This window comes from Oncorhynchus clarkii, chromosome 9 (assembly GCF_045791955.1).
Source record: "Oncorhynchus clarkii lewisi isolate Uvic-CL-2024 chromosome 9, UVic_Ocla_1.0, whole genome shotgun sequence".
NCBI classification, from domain to species: Eukaryota; Metazoa; Chordata; class Actinopteri; order Salmoniformes; family Salmonidae; genus Oncorhynchus; species Oncorhynchus clarkii.
The window spans coordinates 14509304-14527567 of record NC_092155.1 but is presented as its reverse complement, the minus strand read 5'-3'; the positions used below and the strand labels follow the sequence as shown (position 1 = coordinate 14527567).

General features: G+C 42.9%; 1 protein-coding gene across 1 annotated transcript in view; it reads left to right on the top strand.

The window, feature by feature from the left end:
• The window catches only part of LOC139417462 (sterile alpha motif domain-containing protein 9-like), a 28909-nt gene that overhangs the window by 5666 nt on the left and 4979 nt on the right, over positions 1-18264 (top strand). Inside the window, exons 2-6 of the mRNA XM_071166747.1 lie at positions 7022-10016; positions 12337-12374; positions 15440-15501; positions 15818-16029; positions 16146-16282. Coding sequence (XP_071022848.1) covers positions 7094-10016; positions 12337-12374; positions 15440-15501; positions 15818-16029; positions 16146-16282 — 3372 coding nt within the window. The 5' untranslated portion in view covers positions 7022-7093. The remainder of the gene's footprint in view (positions 1-7021; positions 10017-12336; positions 12375-15439; positions 15502-15817; positions 16030-16145; positions 16283-18264) is intronic.

Below are 18264 nucleotides of genomic sequence, written 5' to 3'. Positions count from 1 at the left end.
CCTCTATTTCAAAAATTATCCGCTGCAATTGTTCCAAACCCTATTACTAGCCTGTTCACCCTCTCAGAGATCCCCAAAGATTGGAAAGCTACTACCGTCCTCCCTCTCTTCAAAGGGGGAGACTTTCTAGACCCAAACTGTTACAGATCTATATATATCCTACCCTGCCTTTCTGAAGTCTTCGGAAGCCAAGATAACAAACAGATGACTGATCATTTCGAATCCCACCGTACCTTCTCCGCTATGAAATCTGGTTTCCGAGCGGGTCATGGGTCCACCTCGACCACGCTCAAGGTCCTAAACGATATCATAACTTCCATCGATAAAAGACAATACTGTGCAGCCGTCTTCATCGACCTGGCAAAGGCTTTTGACTCTGTCAATCACCGCATTCTCACCGGCAGACTCAACAGCCTTGGTTTCTCAAATGACTGCCTCGCCTGGTTCACCAACTACTTCTCAGATCGCGTTCAGTGTGTCAAATCGGAGGGCCTGTTTTCCAGATCTCTGGCTGTCTATGGGGTTGCCACAGGGTTCAATTCTCGGGCTGACTCTTTTCTCTGTATACATCAATGATGTCGCTCTTGCTGCTGGTGATTCCCTGATCCACCTCTACGCAGACAACACCATTCTGTATACTTCTGGCCTTTCATTGGACACCGTCTTAACTAACCTCCAGACGAGCTTCAATGCCATACAGCACTCCCGTGGCCTCCAACTGCTGTTAAATGCATACTCTTCAACTGCACCCGCTCGCCCGACTAGCATCACTACTCTGGACAGTTCTGACTTAGAATATGTGGACAACTACAAATACCTAGGTGTCTAGTTAGACTGTAAACTCTCCTTCCAGACTCACATTAAGCATCTCCAATCCAAATTTAAATCTAGAATCGGCTTCCTATTTCACAACAAAGCATCCTTCACTCACGCTGCCAGACATCCTACCGATCCTTGACTTCGGCAATATCATTTACAAAATAGCCTCCAATACCCTAATCAGCAAATTGGATGCAGTCTATCACAGTGCCACCAAAGCCCCATATAGTACCCACCACTGTGACCTGTGTGCTCTTGTTGGCTGGCCCTCGATTCATATTCGTTGCCAAACCCACTGGCTCCAGGTCATCTATAAGTCTTTGCTAGGTAAAGACCCGCCAAATCTCAGCTCACTAGTCAGCATAGCAGCACCCACCCATAGCACGCACTCCAGCAGGTATATTTCACTGGTCACCCCCTAAGCCAATTCCTCCTTTGGCTGCCTTCCCTTGTATTTCTCTGCTCAAAAACTGAAAAATTGGGCGTGCAAAATGATTCAGCCCCCTTAAGTTAATACTTTGTAGCGCCACCTTTTGCTGCGATTACAGCTGTAAGTCACTTGGGGTATGTCTCTATCAGTTTTGCACATCGAGAGACTGAAATTTTTTCCCATTCCTCCTTGCAAAACAGCTCGAGCTCAGTGAGGTTGGATGGAGAGCATTTGTGAACAGCAGTTTTCAGTTGTTTCCACAGATTCTCGATTGGATTCAGGTCTGGACTTTGACTTGGCCATTCTAACACCTGGATATGTTTAGGTCTTACCAGCGTGTTTTCCTGTCTCCTTGCTGTTCTGTTTCCTAGTTTCTCCGGTTCTGACCATTCTGCCTGCCCTGACCTCGAGCCTGCCTGCCGTACTGTACCTGCCTGACTCTGACCCGTTTATGAACCTCTGCCTGTCCTGTTTTTTAAATTAATGAGTAAAGAATAATACATTGCCAGATAAAATTAAAAAGGCCTATTTATATAATGAATATGAATTCGGGGGGGCAGAAATTATTAAAGCATTAGACCTCTCACTTAAGGCATCAGTCATACAAAAGTTATACTTAAATCCGAACTGCTTCTCTGGCAAATTAGTTACAATGTATCAAGATGCAAGGCGAGACCCAAATGCAGACACAGGAGGCAGATGGTTGGAGTCTTGCAATGTTTAATAATCCAAAGGAGTAGGCAAGAGAATGGTCATTGACAGGGCTAAAGGTCAAAACCAGATCAGAGTCCAGGAGGTACAGAGTGGCAGACAGGCTTGTGGTCATGGCAGGCAGAATGGTCAGGCAGACAGGTACAGAGTCCAGAAACAGGTAAGGGTCAAAACCGGGAGAACTAGAAAAAGGAGAATAGCAAAAGGAGTACGGGAAAACCACGCTGGTTGACTTGACTAAACATACAAGACGAACTGGCACAGAGAGACAGGAAACACAGGGATAAATTCACCAGGGATAATAAGCGACACCTGGAGGGGGTGGAGACAATCACAGGAACAGGTGAAACAGATCAGGGCGTTATTTTTTAAACACGCCATAGAAAGTTGTTTTCAATTTCAGTTTAATCCACCAGAAAAGACAGAACAAATAATACAACAAATATGGTGGTTAAACTCAAATATACTAATTGATTAAAAAAAACTTTATTTTTCGATAACATTTTTATTACAAAGTGTAATCTTTGTAAATTATATCATAAATAGAACTGGTGGAGTTATGTCACACATGCATCTAACACACATATATGGAAATGTCTGCTCTACCCGAAATTACAACGAACTAATTGCAGCATTACTGCAAAAATGGAAGAGGCAAGTGGAAGGAGGAAAAGTGAGGAACTTATCTGTCGGCCCTGAATTAACGACCAAAATTGGTTGTGATAAATATACCAGTTTCATTTAAGAACCAAAAAATGGACAGCTGTGCCAGATAGATTGCAAAATAGTTGGGAAGATATTTTCGATGTACCGATTACATGACACATGATTTATGAACTGACACGAAAAAGGATGCCGGATTCAAAACTTAGAATTGTTCAATTTAAATTATACAAAATTCTTGCAACCAAGACATTGTTATACACCTTTTTGCTAAAAGTATTATATCTTTATTAATTTACAATCTGTAGAAACTATGAGAATAGAAAGGTTCAGAACATTTGTGAAGTATCAGAGCAAGTTGAAAAAATATATGGCAAATATGGATGGTGTTAAGAGATAGATGGGAGGGGTTGAATTGAGCTGAAGGGTCGGACTAATAACAACAAGATAACAAATGTAAGATATACCGTGTCTGTAAAATGTATATAGGTTCAGAGCTTTTGTGAAATAGCAAATATATGGCAAATAGAAATCAAACTGGATGGACATTAGCAATAGATGGGAAAGGTGGAAGTTAGGAAGGACAGGACTAAAAACAAACAAAATATAACTATTGTAAAATACATTGTTCAAAAGTTTGGGGTCACTTAGAAATGTCCTTGTTTTTGAAAGAAAAGCACATTCTTGGTCCATAAAATAACATAAAATTGATCAGAAATATGTAAAGTAGTGAGTGTACAGCTTGTATAACAGTGTAAATTTGCTGTCCCCTCAAAATAACACACAGCCATTAATGTCTAAACCGCTGGCAACAAAAGTGAAAATGTCCAAATTGGGCCCAAAGTGTCAATATTTTGTGGCCACCATCATTTTCCAGCACTGCCTTAACCCTCTTGGGCATGGAGTTCACCAGAGCTTCACAGGATGCCACTTGAGTCCTCTTCCACTCCTCCATGACGACATCACGGAGCTGGTGGATGTTAGAGACCTTGCACTCCTCCACCTTCCGATTGAGGATGCCCCACAGGTGCTCAATAGGTGTAGGTCTGGAGTCATGCTTGGCCAGTCCATCACCTTTACCCTCAGCTTCTTTAGCAAGGCAGTGGTCGTCTTGGAGGTGTGTTTGGGGTCGTTATCATGTTGGAATACTGCCCTGCGGCCCAGTCTCCGAAAGGAGGGCATCATGCTCTGCTTCAGTATGTCACAGTACATGTTGGCATTCATGGTTCCCTCAATGAACTGTAGCTCCCCAGTGCCGGCAGCACTCATGCAGCCCCAGACCATGACACTCCCACCATCATGCTTGACTGTAGGCAAGACACACTTGTCTTTGTACTCCTCACCTGGTTGCCGCCAAACACGCTTGACACCATCTGAACCAAATAAGTTTATCTTGGTCTCATCAGACCACAGGACATGGTTCCAGTAATCCATGTCCTTAGTCTGCTTGTCTTCAGCAAACTGTTTGCGGGCTTTCTTGTGCATCATCTTTAGAAGAGGCTTCCTTCTGGGACGACAGCCATGCAGACCAATTTGATGCAGTGTACGGCGTATGGTCTGAGCACTGACAGGCTGACCCCCCACCCCTTCAACCTCTGCAGCAATGCTGGCAGCCCTCATACATCTATTTCCCAAAGACAAACTCTGGATATGACGCTGAGCACGTGCACTCAACTTCTTTGGTCGACCATGGCGAGGCCTGTTCTGAGTGGAACCTGTCCAGTTAAACTGCTGTATGGTCTTGGCCACCGTGCTGCAGCTCAGTTTCAGGGTCTTGGCAATCTTCTTATAGCCCAGGCCATCTTTATGTTGAGCAACAATTATTTTTTTCAGATCCTCAGAGAATTCTTTGCCATGAGGTGCCTGGTTGAACTTCCAGTGACCAGTCAGTATGAGGGTGTGTGAGAGCAATGACACCAAATGTAACACACCTGCTCCCCATTCACACCTGAGACCTTGTAACACTAACGAGTCACATGACACCGGGGAGGAAAAATGGCTAATTGGGCCCAATTTGGACATTTTTACTTAGGGGTGTACTCACTTTTGTTGCCAGCGGTTTAGACATTAATGGCTGTGTGTTGAGTTATTTTGAGGGGACAGCAAATTTACACTGTTATACAAGCTGTACACTCACTACTTTACATTGTAGCAAAGTGTCATTTCTTCAGTGTTGTCACATGAAAAGATATACTCAAATATTTACAAAAATGTGAGGGGAGGACTCACTTTTGTGATATACTGTATATATATTTACCAAAAAAAGATATAGGGGATTGGAAATGATGCAGACAATTACATTGATGGAATTTACAATCTATCTGCAATTTTAAAGCTGATCTACACCCTAGTTTTGATCTGACCATCTAAGTCACAACTATTGACGCACACAGTGTGCTAAAACTAATAACACACAAATGATTGTATTCCTCTTGTCTATTTTGAATACATCATTTAAAAGTTCACAGTGTAGGTTGGAAACCCCAAGGCTAATGACTTCTCCAAAACCTAATTGGAGTCAGGAGTCAGCTAACCTGGAGTCCAATCAATGGGATGAGATTGGAGATGTTGGTTAGAGTTGCCCTGCTCTTTACAAAACACTCACAAAATTTGAGTTTGCTTTTCACAAGAAGCATTGTCTGATGTGAACCATACCTCAAACAAAAACGATCGCAGAAGACCTAAGATTAAGAATTGTTGACTTGCATAAAGCTGGAATTGGTTACAAAAGTATCTCTAAAAGCCTTGATGTTCATCAGTCCACTGTAAAACAATTGTCTATAAATGGAGAGAGTTCCGCACTGTTGCTACTCTCCCTAGGACTGGCCGTCCTGCAAAGATGACTGCAAGTGCACAGCTCAGAATGCTCAATGAGGTAAAGAAGAATCCTAGAGTATCAGCTAAAGACTTACAGAAATCTCTGGAACATGCTAACATCTCTGTCGACGAGTCTACGATACGTAAAACACCAAACAAGAATGGTGTTCATGGGAGGACACCACGGAAGAAGCCACTGCTGTCCAAAAAAAACAATGCTACACATCTGATGTTCGCAAAAGAGCACCTAGATGTTCCAAAATATTCTGTGGACAGATTAAACTAAAGTTGAGTTGTTTGGAAGGAAGGAACACATAACACTATGTGTGGAGAGAAAAAGGCACAGCACACCAACATCAAAACCTCATCCCAACTGTAAAGTATGGTGGGAGGGAGCATCATGATTTGGGTCTGCTTTGCTACAACAGGGCCTGAACAGTTTATGGGCCCAAGTTTATCAAGACTTTTGGCAGGAGAATGTAAGGCTACCTGTCTGCCAGTTGAAGGTCAACAGAAGTTGGGTGTTGCAACAGGACAACAACCCAAAACAAAAATACACCTTCTGGAGTGGCCCAGTCAGAGTCCTGACCTCAACAGGTTTTAAGATGGAGTGACATGACCTCAAGAGAGAGGTTCACACCAGACATCACAAGAATATTGCTGAACTGAAACAGTTTTGTAAAGTGTAATGGTCCAAATTTACTCCTGATCGTTGTGCAGGTCTGATCCACAACAACAGAAAATGTTTGGTTGAGGTTATTGCTTCCAAAGGAAGGTCAAACAGCTATTAAATCCAAAGGTTTGCATACTTTTTTCCACCCTGCACTGTGAATGTTTACATGTTGTGTTCTATAAAGACATGAAAACTTAAAATTGTTTGTGTGCTATTAGTTTAAGCAGACTGTGTGTGTCTATTGTTGTGACTTAGATGAAGGTCAGATCAAATTGTATGACCAATTTATGCAGAAATCCTGGTAATTCCAAATAGTTCACATACTTTTTCTTGCCACTGTATGACACGGAGCTCAAGGAGTGGAACTTCCGCACAAAACATGTCTGGATTTCCGGACAGTCGCATGATTGTCAACCCAGCCATCGTTAGATGTCGGTTTAAGTTCACAACACTTCCCCGTTCCTTGGGAGAGTGTGTCCCCATGCTTCCCTATACCACGTCCCTCATGTGTACACGCCCCTCCGATGGCCTCAGGTGCCATCCAACTTCTGACACCAATGCACCGAATTCAGGGGTAGCCCTGCCTGGGACATGACTCCGGGTCCCACGACTTTCAACCCAACACCTTAGCCATTACATGAGGAGATCCAAACCTCTTCACAAGGTCGCTAGGTGTTGGGTTGCTACAATAGATGCCTATTTATTAGAGGGTAGCAACAAGAAGCAAAACACAGTCTGTATTTGTCAGCTCCATGCAGTGTCAGTAGATAAATCAAACCAATGTCCAACTCATCAGCTATATAAATGAAACTCCAAAAAAGTCAAAAATATACTGTAATCAGCCTTTTGTTTATAACCATTAATGACCTTCAACATTCTTACTGAAGCATTATTGTCTCCTTTCTCAGAGTCCATACCACCACATGAAGTACAACTAATATTCAGAACACTGGTTAAGCTTGGGACCGGAGACAACAAAGATGGCACACAACAAGGGCTCATCCCTATCCAATGCCCGTGGTCGTGAAATTTATGTTGGAAGTCAAATCAGGGATTCCATTTCACTTCTGGATGTTTTGTACGCAAATGAATTTGAAGAAGAGGACATAGACTCCGCAGTAGCTAAGAAGACTGAGGTAGATTTTTACAGAGGAGCCCCACCTCAATGGCTTAACTTCTACTGGGCTGAAAGGGCAACGTCAGCTGATAAAATAACCCCCTTTATCAAAAGAGACGGGTTCACGGAGCTGATCGAAAATATTAAGAAACGGCGTAAGGGCGACCTGACACCTACCATGAATCTGCTGCATCAGCCAGGCAGCGGAGGAACCACTCTGGCCAAGCAGGTGCTCTGGGATATGAGGAAAACATTCAGATGTGCTGTTCTAACAGGTGCTACCTCAGACATCACAGCTATCGCCAAGCAGGTGATTCACCTTTTCACTGCAGGCGGTCAAGGCCAGCAGAACACTGTGCTCTTACTGCTGGAAGATGATCGTATTCTGGAGAATCTGCAGGATGCCATCATCAAAGAGATTACAGACCGAAACATTACAACCCACAGGCCTGTGGTCATCATTTTAAACTGTGTGCGTAAGGAAGTTATCAAACAAGAGGACCATAACAAATCAAGACATGTTATTCTCAGGATGGAACTTTCTGAAGCAGAGAAACAACAGTTTGAGGAGAAACAGATTGAGATCAGTCGAAGCTACAGTAATGAACACAAACAGTTTCATGGCTTTAACATAATGCGAGAAAATTTCAGTGGAGATTATGTTAAAGAAACGTGTGCCCTTTCAGGAGATGTCAGGAAAAATAGAAGACCTAAAAATGACCAGCTTCTTGCATTCTTATCACTGGTGAATGCCTACGTTCCTGGCTCCCACCTTCTGCAGTCTCAATGTCAGGCATTCCTGGGGCCTCCAGATCCCATTTATGGAGGTCCTTCCTTTGAGCAGCGAATGGAGCCTTTCACTCATCTGATAGTGACATTCCCTTCACAACAGGGACAAGACAAACACGTCCGCATGGCTCACCCACTGATTGCACAGCAGTGTGTTAAGGTATTGGCTATGGCAGGTGTGCCCAGGAGTGATACAGCAAGGAACTTTCTGACAGACTTTTGTAGAGAAGAGGTGCAGCAACATTTGATGCCTATCATCAAAGACATGCTAACTAAGAGGGAAATCACAGTGGACCATCAGCAGAAGACAGGACTTGTATGTGTTTTACAAAACAAGCCAACAAAAAGGGAAATGGGAGAAGAGAGGAAAGACACGTTTTCCAGGTTGATTCACGATATTGAAGCCAATGAATCCAAAAGCAATTGTGTATCTGTTTTGCGATTAGCTTCAGAGAAAATCACGCAAAACCCATTTTTTCCTCAAGCTCTTGCTCGTTTCTTTTACCTTAGGATGGGGGAATATGGTGAATCAGAGCAGTGGGCAAAAATAGCAAAAGACAGAGATCCTAAGAATTCTTTTGTTGCTGACACTCTGGGGCAAGTATACAAGAACCATTTAAATAGCAGGGTCCATGTTCCTTCCATCGCTGCACAAGACATCTTGCAACTGGCAGTAAAGGCCTTTGAGGCTTTCAAAGATGTGGAATGGGCTGCTGAAAATGAGCAAGGAGCAGACATGCAAGATGATGGTATGACAAAAGTCTCACACATCTTTAACAACAGAGGACTATTTGGATATCTAGAGGTTGCCAACATCGTTTTTGACTCACTTGTCTCTCTTGATAAAAACTGGCAAAAGGTCCTTACCATGGAAATATCTGCTGACTCCTTTTTCATATCAATCAGACAGAAAAAGCTCTTCAAGTACAAGCCACTCATCATCAGCCTCAGGGATGAGGTGGAGAGGAAATGTGAGTTTTTTGATGGTTACCTGACGTACTCCAAGCCCAGCATGAAAAGAAATGAACCACATTACTTTCAGACTGATGTCAAGAACTGTTACTGCAAATACGTGGGGACATGCACACCTATACACTCAGAGTCTGCAATAGATGTACCCCTCCAGAAGCTCAAAGAAGCAATGGCCATTGCCTTCCCTGGACTGCTTTGCTGTCTTGATAAGGGCTATGATGAATCTAACTTGAGCCGAATAACAAAATTGTGGGAGGAAATACAAGAATGTGAAAAAAATAAAGACGGTGGTGGTGAGAATCAAGCTTCCCAAAACTTCATCCTTGCCAACATCATCTTAAGCAAAGTTGAAGCAGCATCTCCAATGCTTACCCCTTTGCCAATCCTAAGAAGAACTCTGGAGAGACATCTATTGGCCAATTACGGTAACCAAACCCCAGAGTTTTACCTCTTAGTCCTTTTGCTGTTTTGGCCCGAGGAGCATAAGAAAATAGGATTCAATATTGACCTCAATAAACGTATTATTGAGATGCAAGACTCCTACAACGACACATACAAGAAGCATCTTCGCTCAAGGTACCTTCGCCCCCTTATTTTCCTGGGAAAGGGTGAGGGTTTGAGCAGATTGGTTCATAGATCAAAAATAGACAACCTATTCGTAGAGGAGAATCAAATGGCACGGCCAGAGGCAAGAACAGACACTATAGATCAAAAGTGGAGCAGTGGTGAGGTGTGGAGAGAACCCAGTGTCCAGGACCTTCTTCTTCCAGTCAATGGAGTGGTTAGACAGCACAGGGTGTTTGCGTGTGTTGATGGCAAGGAGATTGAAGTCTGTGCCGACCAACAAAGCAAAGTTTGGAAGTCTGGAGACGTCTGCTTCTACCTTGGCTTCACCATTAGAGGTCCTGTGGCCTATGCCATACAGTACCCATCCCATCACGGACATTTCTTCCATTCAGATAGGATGACAGGGGAGGTACCTCGTAAAATGTTGGAAGTACCTGACATCAAATCGATCAAAGACGGTAAGGCAGTTACTGTATAGTCATATATTTCTCATTTTCATTTACGTTTTTGACACGAGTGACACAAGAGACTTCCAAACCCACTGACGATTAGTAAAGCTCAAACCAAGTTTAATCACCCAAAGGATAAGACATCTTCACACAGTCACTGGTATTTAACCCTTCCTCCTATGCTCCTACCCTTACACCTCTGAACATCCAATACGCCTCTGTTGCTAGACAGAATTGTTGTGATATCTGTTCTTCCTCACTTCATCTGACCTAACCTTACCTCTGCTCAAATTCCTCACTTCTCCTCAAGTCACAACTGTCATGTTGACCTGTACCAGACTGTGGCCATTCTTCTTCCCATAGGATCCCTCATGTCTAACAATAACATATTCTGACAGAATGTAAACGTTCTACATTCCCCTCTCTCCCTCAGTGAAATGAATACAGATACTTCATATTTTCAAGTTTAGAACTCAGAACCCATCACCACCAATCTACACGGGGGAAACAGTGACGCTGGGAGTATTTGTGACTCATCTCATGGAGATTATAGTTAGCACTAAATATAATTCTTATGATATTTGTCATATCATTGATTTTACATTGCTTTGAGTACCAGGAAATTAAGACTGTACAGTCGTTGCCAAAAGATTTGAGAATGACACAAATAGTAATTTACACAAAGTTTGCTGCTTCAGTGTCTTTAGATAGTTTTGTCAGATGTTACTATGGAATACTGAAGTATAATTACAAGCATTTCATAAGTGTCAAAGGCTTTTATTGACAATTACATGAAGTTGATGCAAAGAGTCAATATTTGCAGTGTTGACTCTTATTTTTCAAGACCTCTGCAATCCGCCCAAGCATGCTGTCAATTAACTTCTGGGCCACATCCTGACTGATGGCAGCCCATTCTTGCATAATCAATGCTTGGAGTTTGTCAGAAGTTGTGGGTTTTTGTTTGTCCACCCGCCTCTTGAGGATTGACCACAAGTTCTCAATGGGATTAAGGTCTGGGGAGTTTCCTGGCCATGGACCCAAAATATCGATGTTTTGTTCCCCGAGCCACTTAGTTATCACTTTTGCCTTATGGCAAGGTGCTCCATCATGTTGGGAAAGGCATTGTTCATCACCAAACGGTTCCTGGATGGTTAGGAGAAGTTTCTCTAGGGGGATGTGGTGGTACCGTTCTTTATTCATGGCTGTGTTCTCAGGCAAAATTGTGAGTGAGCCCACTCCCTTGGCTGAGAAGCATCCCCACACATGAATGGTCTCAGGATACTTTACTGTTGGCATGACACAGGACTAATGGTAGCGTTCACCTTGCCTTCTCCCGGATGCCCCAAACAATCGGAAAGGGGATTCATCAGAGAAAATGACTTTAACCCAGTCCTCAGCAGTCCAATCCCTGTACCTTTTGCAGAATATCAGTCTGTTCACCAGGCTCACTGTTCATTAACTCTTGGAAGTGCTTGCACAAAGGATAGTAACATCTCATCCTGTGTTCTTGGAATCTGTTCCTGATGTTTTTCCTGGAGAGAAGTGGCTTCTTTGCTGCCCTTCTTGACACCAGGCCATCCTCCAAAAGTCTTTGCCTCACTGTGTCGGCAGATATACTCACACCTGCCTGCTGCCATTCCTGAGCAAGCTCTGTACTGGTGATGCCCCGATCCCGCAGCTGAATCAACTTTAGGAGATGGTACTGGCGCTTGCTGGACTTTCTTGGGCGCCCTGAAGCCTTCTTCACAACATTTGAACCACTCTCCTTGAAGTTCTTGATGGTCCGATAAATGGTTGATTTAGGTGCAATCTTACTGGCACCAATATCCTTGCCTGTGAAGCCCTTTTAGTGCAAAGCAATGATGACGGCACGTGTTTCCTTGCAGGTAACCATGGCTGACAGAGGAAGAACAATGATTCCAAGCACCACCCTCCTTTTGAAGCTTCCAGTCTGTTATTCGAACTCAATCAGCATGACAGAGTGATTTCCAGCCTTGTCATCATCAACACTCACACCTGTGTTAACGAGAGAATCACTGACGTGATGTCAGCTGGTCCTTTTGTGGCAGGGCTGAAATGCAGTGGAAATCTTTTTGGGGGATTCAGTTCATTTGCATGGCAAATAGGGACTTTGCAATTAATTGCAATTCATCTCATCACTCTTCATAACATTCTGGAGTATATGTAAATTGCCATCATACAAACTGAGGCAGCAGACTTTGTGAAAATTTATATTTGTGTCATTCTCAAAACTTTTGGCCACGACTGTATTAACACCGTGGTTAGTACTTTGTGTACTTGATTTTCTGATTGATATGTCTGTCCCCAGAGCCCGTGAGAAGCTGCACAACATGTGCCAATGTCATGGTGAGTACAATAGTAGTAGATAAGTGTTTGACAAATCCAAATTCTTTACCACCACCTATGTTGACTGTGCTCGGAATTCATGAATGTAAATTGTTTTCAGGAAAAATAAGAAAATATCCAAAACATTTAGCTCCATTTTCAGATGGAATTACCCAATTGACAGCAGGATTATAAAAGAGTTATTTGTGGAGGGGTACGGTTCTACCAACAATCCTTGTCATCTGAAGAACCCTTTTTGGGAGACAATGGATATTTGTAAGGCAAAGGGTTCTACGTAAAACCATTAACATGCAAAGAACCATTTTTGGAAGAAAAGTATATTTAGATTTTTGTTAAGGCAAGAAGGTTTCTTTGGAAGGCAAGAAACCTTCTACACATAACTCCTTCTGAATCTGAATGAGTTTATTTATTGTACATTTTTATTTGTGTTTAAACTTTAACTTCAGGAGTTTAAAAAGATAGGTGTGAGTAAACCTATATGGGAATATTTGTGCATATATCTGGTATTCCCTTTTATCATTTGACATGTGACTGACATAGTGGTGTAAAATAACCCCAGTGTTGATATTAATAACCAGTTGAGTGGTTGTCATTTTTCCTCTATGTAGAGTATAACATTAAAAACCACACCCATCAATATCATACACTGCTCAAAAAAATAAAGGGAACATTTAAACAACACAATGTAACTCCAAGTCAATCACACTTCTGTGAAATCAAACTGTCCACTTAGGAAGCAACACTGATTGACAATAAATGTCACATGCTGTTGTGCAAATGGAATCGACAACAGGTGGAAATTATAGGCAATTAGCAAGACACCCCCAATAAAGGAGTGGTTCTGCAGGTGATAACCACAGACCACTTCTCAGTTTCTATGCTTCTTGGCTGATGTTTTGGTCACTTTTGAATGCTGGCGGTGCTTTCACTCTTGTGGTAGCATGAGACGGAGTCTACAACCCACACAAGTGGCTCAGGTAGTGCAGCTCATCCAGGATGGCACATCAATGCGAGCTGTGGCAAGAAGGTTTGCTGTGTCTGTCAGCGTAGTGTCCAGAGCATGGAGGAGCTACCAGGAGACAGGCCAGTACATCAAGAGACGTGGAGGAGGCCGTAGGAGGGCAACAACCCAGCAGCAGGACCGCTACCTCCGCCTTTGTGCAAGGAGGAGCACTGCCAGAGCCCTGCAAAATGACCTCCAGCAGGCCACAAATGTGCATGTGTCTGCTCAAACTGTCAGAAACAGACTCCATGAGGGTGGTATGAGGGCCCGGCGTACACAGGTGGGGGTTGTGCTTACAGCCCAACACCGTGCAGGACGTTTGGCATTTGCCAGAGAACACCAAGATTGGCAAATTCGCCACTGGCGCCCTGTGCTCTTCACAGATGAAATCAGGTTCACACTGAGCACATGTGACAGTCTGGAGACGCCGTGGAGAACGTTCTGCAACATCCTCCAGCATGACCGGTTTGGCGGTGGATCAGTCATGGTGTGGGGTGGCATTTCTGCCAGCCAGAGGTAGCCTGACTGCCATTAGGTACCGAGATGAGATCCTCAGACCCCTTGTGAGACCATATGCTGGTGTGGTTGGCCCTGGGTTCCTCCTAATGCAAGGCAATGCTAGACCTCATGTGGCTGGAGTGTGTCAGCAGTTCCTGCAAGAGGAAGGCATTGATGCTATGGACTGGTCTGGACATCTGGGACATCATGTCTCGCTCCATCCACCAACGTCACGTTGCACCACAGACTGTCCAGGAGTTGGCGGATGCTTTAGTCCAGGTCTGGGAGGAGATCCCTCAGGAGACCATCCGCCACCTCATCAGGAGCATGCCCAGGCGTTGTAGGGAGGTCATACAGGCACGCGGAGGCCACACACACTACTGAGCCTCATTTTGACTTGTTTTAAGGACATTACATCAAAGTTGGATCAGCCTGTAGTGTGGTTTTCCACTTTAATTTTGAGTGTGACTCCAAATCCAGGCCTCCATGGGTTGATAAATTTGATTTCCATTGATAATTTTTGTGTGATTTTGTTGTCAGCACATTCAACTATGTAAAGAAAAAAGTATTTAATAAGATTATTTCATTCATTCAGATCTAGGATGTGTTATTTTAGTGTTCCCTTTATTTTTTTGAGCAGTGTATTTCCCAGCATATTCTATTGCCGGTTGATTTTAAGAATTGTTTGTTTCAAAACCTGTGTTATTGCATGTACATTGACTGGTTGATTAATCTTGTGCTACAAAAAGATAAATAACATACATTTTCCTAAACTAATACAGTCTGTTAGTCCTTGGACTTATTGCACCCGTTACTGGGATGGTTGTTCAAGTTTAGATTTAGTCTCATTTATCAATATTCCCTACCCTGACAGTTATTCTGAATGCAGGTTGTGAGTGATACAAATTTGTGAATAAAAAATTGTTGGATAACCTCACTCTGGCTGGATTCCAATTAGAATTCCAATTAGAATTACACATCACTTTGCAAGTGAGCATAATGTGACTTGCAGGCCTGCTGTGGCCTGTAAACCAGGAGTTTCCTACCACCACTGTGTTATTGTATAATTATGCATTCAAAGAAAGGCCTTATGATATGTTATGTATTGTCATAAAAAGTTTCATTGGTTAAGGTTGGTGGAACCATTCATAGAGGGTTCTAAGGAAGAACCCTTCAAAAATAAACAGGTTCTAAGTAGATCCATTCATAGAGGGTTCTAGGTAGAACCATTTACAGGGGGTTCTATGACGAACCCTACATAGAGGGTTCTAGGTAGAAACCTCTGCAAAGGGTTCTACCTAGCACAAAAAAGGGTTCCCCTATGGGGACCAACCAAAGAACCCTATATTGTTTAATTTAACTACTTTTTTTCTAAGAGTGTATTGTTCAAATCAGAAACCATTCTTCATTCAAGTAAAAAATAAATGTATAGAATAAGGTTTACAAAAGTGAAGGAAAATAAACCATTCAAAGTACATATTTAACACTGCAATGTTTTAAAAATGATGTTGTAAATACAGTTTGATCATCTGTGATAATCAGAGATCAATGTTCTCTTATTCAGGAGTCTACCAACTGGGTTCAGGTTGAACCTGTGGTCATCACTGAAGAAGCCCCAATGTTCAGGTACACTCCTGGAATGTATTAGTCCCTCACCATATACAGAATGATAAAAGCTTTCAGTTTTGCTATCCAACAATTCTGTTTTAAGATAACAGTAACTAGATGGAATAAACCTCCTATCCATTATTTAAAGAAAGTCTGACTTTATAGCATTTGTTGAACTACTTGTAAAAACGTAAGAAATACAAGTATGTGAGGATCTACAGAAAAGTTTAACAAAGTAAAGTAACTATTATTATGTTTGTCAACTGCTGATAAACAATTAAATACATGACTTACTTACTAAATCCATTCTGTCTTCTTTTCATGCCGTACCTAGCATGTCTCCCCCGGGGCGCTACGAGTGCAGAGTATCAGGGCTCCGATGGGTGTGTAAAGACCACGTCAGTCTGCAGTATCAATTCAGCTCCTGGGAACCTCACAGTGCAATGATGAAAAGCTTGGGGTACAAGCAAGGAGGCCCCCTATTGGACGTCACAATCATTGCAGGAGAACTGGAAGAAGTGCATCTGCCACATTTTGCCTGTTTCGGTATGGGCGTAGATTCTTTTAAACTAAAATATAACTGATGCAAACTACTTTTAAAAAGCCTTGTTGTTGATGTCAACCTGATGCTTATGCAAATGTACCTGTTTTTATCTCTGCAGGCGATGATCCCTCCTTCAAAGAGAAAGTGAGAGTTCTACATGTAGAAGACTGTGGTGTGTCCGTAGAACAAGTGGATGAAGTCACCCGCTTCCACGTCAAGATCCTCCATCCAACCTTCTCTGCAAAAGGAGTTCTCGTGAGATCTGGCTTTCCACTGAAAGTACACTGTGACTTGCTGCTCTACCAGGCCAAGGCCCCATCTTGGACAGACTCCTGAAGAGAGGAGTCATCACTGACAATGGCTACAGTGACGTGAGATCTGAAAGAACCAAACAGAAGAAGATGAGGGAGCTCTTTGATGGGCCCCTGACAGGATGTGGCCCCAAAGGCAAAGATATTTTCTTAGAGATCCTGAAAGAGCAGGAGCCATTTCTAATCAGAGAATTGAAAGGTGAATGAGAAGCTGTATACATTTGAAGTTTAATTTTAGGGGAAAGGACACGGATGACAAGACTCCTAGACAGGGGTTATCGCTGACGAGAGCTATGATAAGTTGATGGCTAAATGCACCACCCAGGACCAGATGAGGACGCTCTACTCAGGACCAACAACGTTAAGTGGCACCAAAGACACCTTCTATGTCATCCTGGAGGAGCTTGTATCATCCCTGATCGATGAACTATTCATTGACAAACCACCTATAATCATTGATAGGTGAATGAAGAAGGAGTGGTGAAATGTTTCTTTAAAAAAGGGCAGAAATCTGATGGCAGTTGCACTTTGTTTCTTTGTGTGTTAATGACTTTGTGAAAATAATCACAAATGTTTAAAAGAAAACACTTTTTTTATGGAGGGTTGGAGTTTGATTAGAATTGTATTTATTTATTTAGAGACAAGAAAATATATAAAGGAAAGATTTTAAAGAAAAATGTAATGACTTAATTTAGGCAACTATGTGAATGACAAGTGATGTTAAGTGATGGTAAGGAATATCAGCATGTCAATCAAAATACAAATATATAACATTGTAAAGCTTTATTCAACAGCTTATAACAGCTGTTTCTATCATCTGTACTGGGCAGGCGTGTCCTCCCAAGCATCAATATGACAAACTCTTACGAGTGGCTTTGTTTGTGTCTTGTAAAGTATTGCATTAAAGCAAACCCTCTGCCACACCTGCTGCATACAAACTTCATTTATTTCTGATGCGTTTTCTGATGTCCTTTAATGTTACCTGGCTGGGCGAAATATTTCCTGCATATGTCACAATGGTATGGCTTCTCCCCTGTGTGGATTCTCGGATGGACTTCCAGCTCCACTTCAAAAAAATAAAAGGACTTCCAACACTCGTCACAGTAGTGAAGCTTCACCCGTGTCTCTTCTCGTGGGTTCTGAGTGACAATTTGTCCACGGATCTGCAATCACACGTTCAACACGCAAACGATTTCTCTTCCGTGTGTGTCGGAACATGTCTTCCCAAACTCAACTCTTGACTGAACTGTTAACTAACTGCGGTCAGGGAAACTGCAAGCGTACGGCTTCTCCTTGATGTGTGTTTTCTGATGTGTTTTCATGTTACTTAGCTGGGCGAAATCTTTCCCGCATATGTCACAATGGTATGGCTTCTCCCCTGTGTGGATTATCTGATGGATATTAAGCTCATATGGTAATAAAAAGGACTTCCCACACTCATCACAGTAGTAAGGTTTCACCCCAGTGTGTCTCTTCTCGTGGGTTCTGAGCGACGATTTGTCCGCGGCTCTGTAATCACATGTGGAACAAGCAAATGGTTTCTCTCCTGTATGAGTACGAACATGTATTTGCAAACTCAACGCATGACTGAACCGTTTACCACAGTCGGGTAAACTGCAAGTGTATGGTTTCTCCTTGGTGTGAGTTCGCTGGTGCGTCTTCAAGGTGGCCAGACATCGGAACCTCAGCCCGCATTGCGAGCATTCCTGCAGTTTGTTGCCCGTGTGGATCTGTTTGTGTCTGGACCAGGTGGTGTAGTTGGAGAACTTGCTGCCACATACATTGCAGGAGAAGGGTTTGGCGCCTGTGTGAACCCGTTGGTGATCTTTCAGATGTGATTGAAGTCGGAAGCTTTTCCCGCACTCGGAGCAGCAGTGTGGTTTCAGTCCGGAATGAAGGAGCTTAACGGGGGGCCCGACTCTCCCC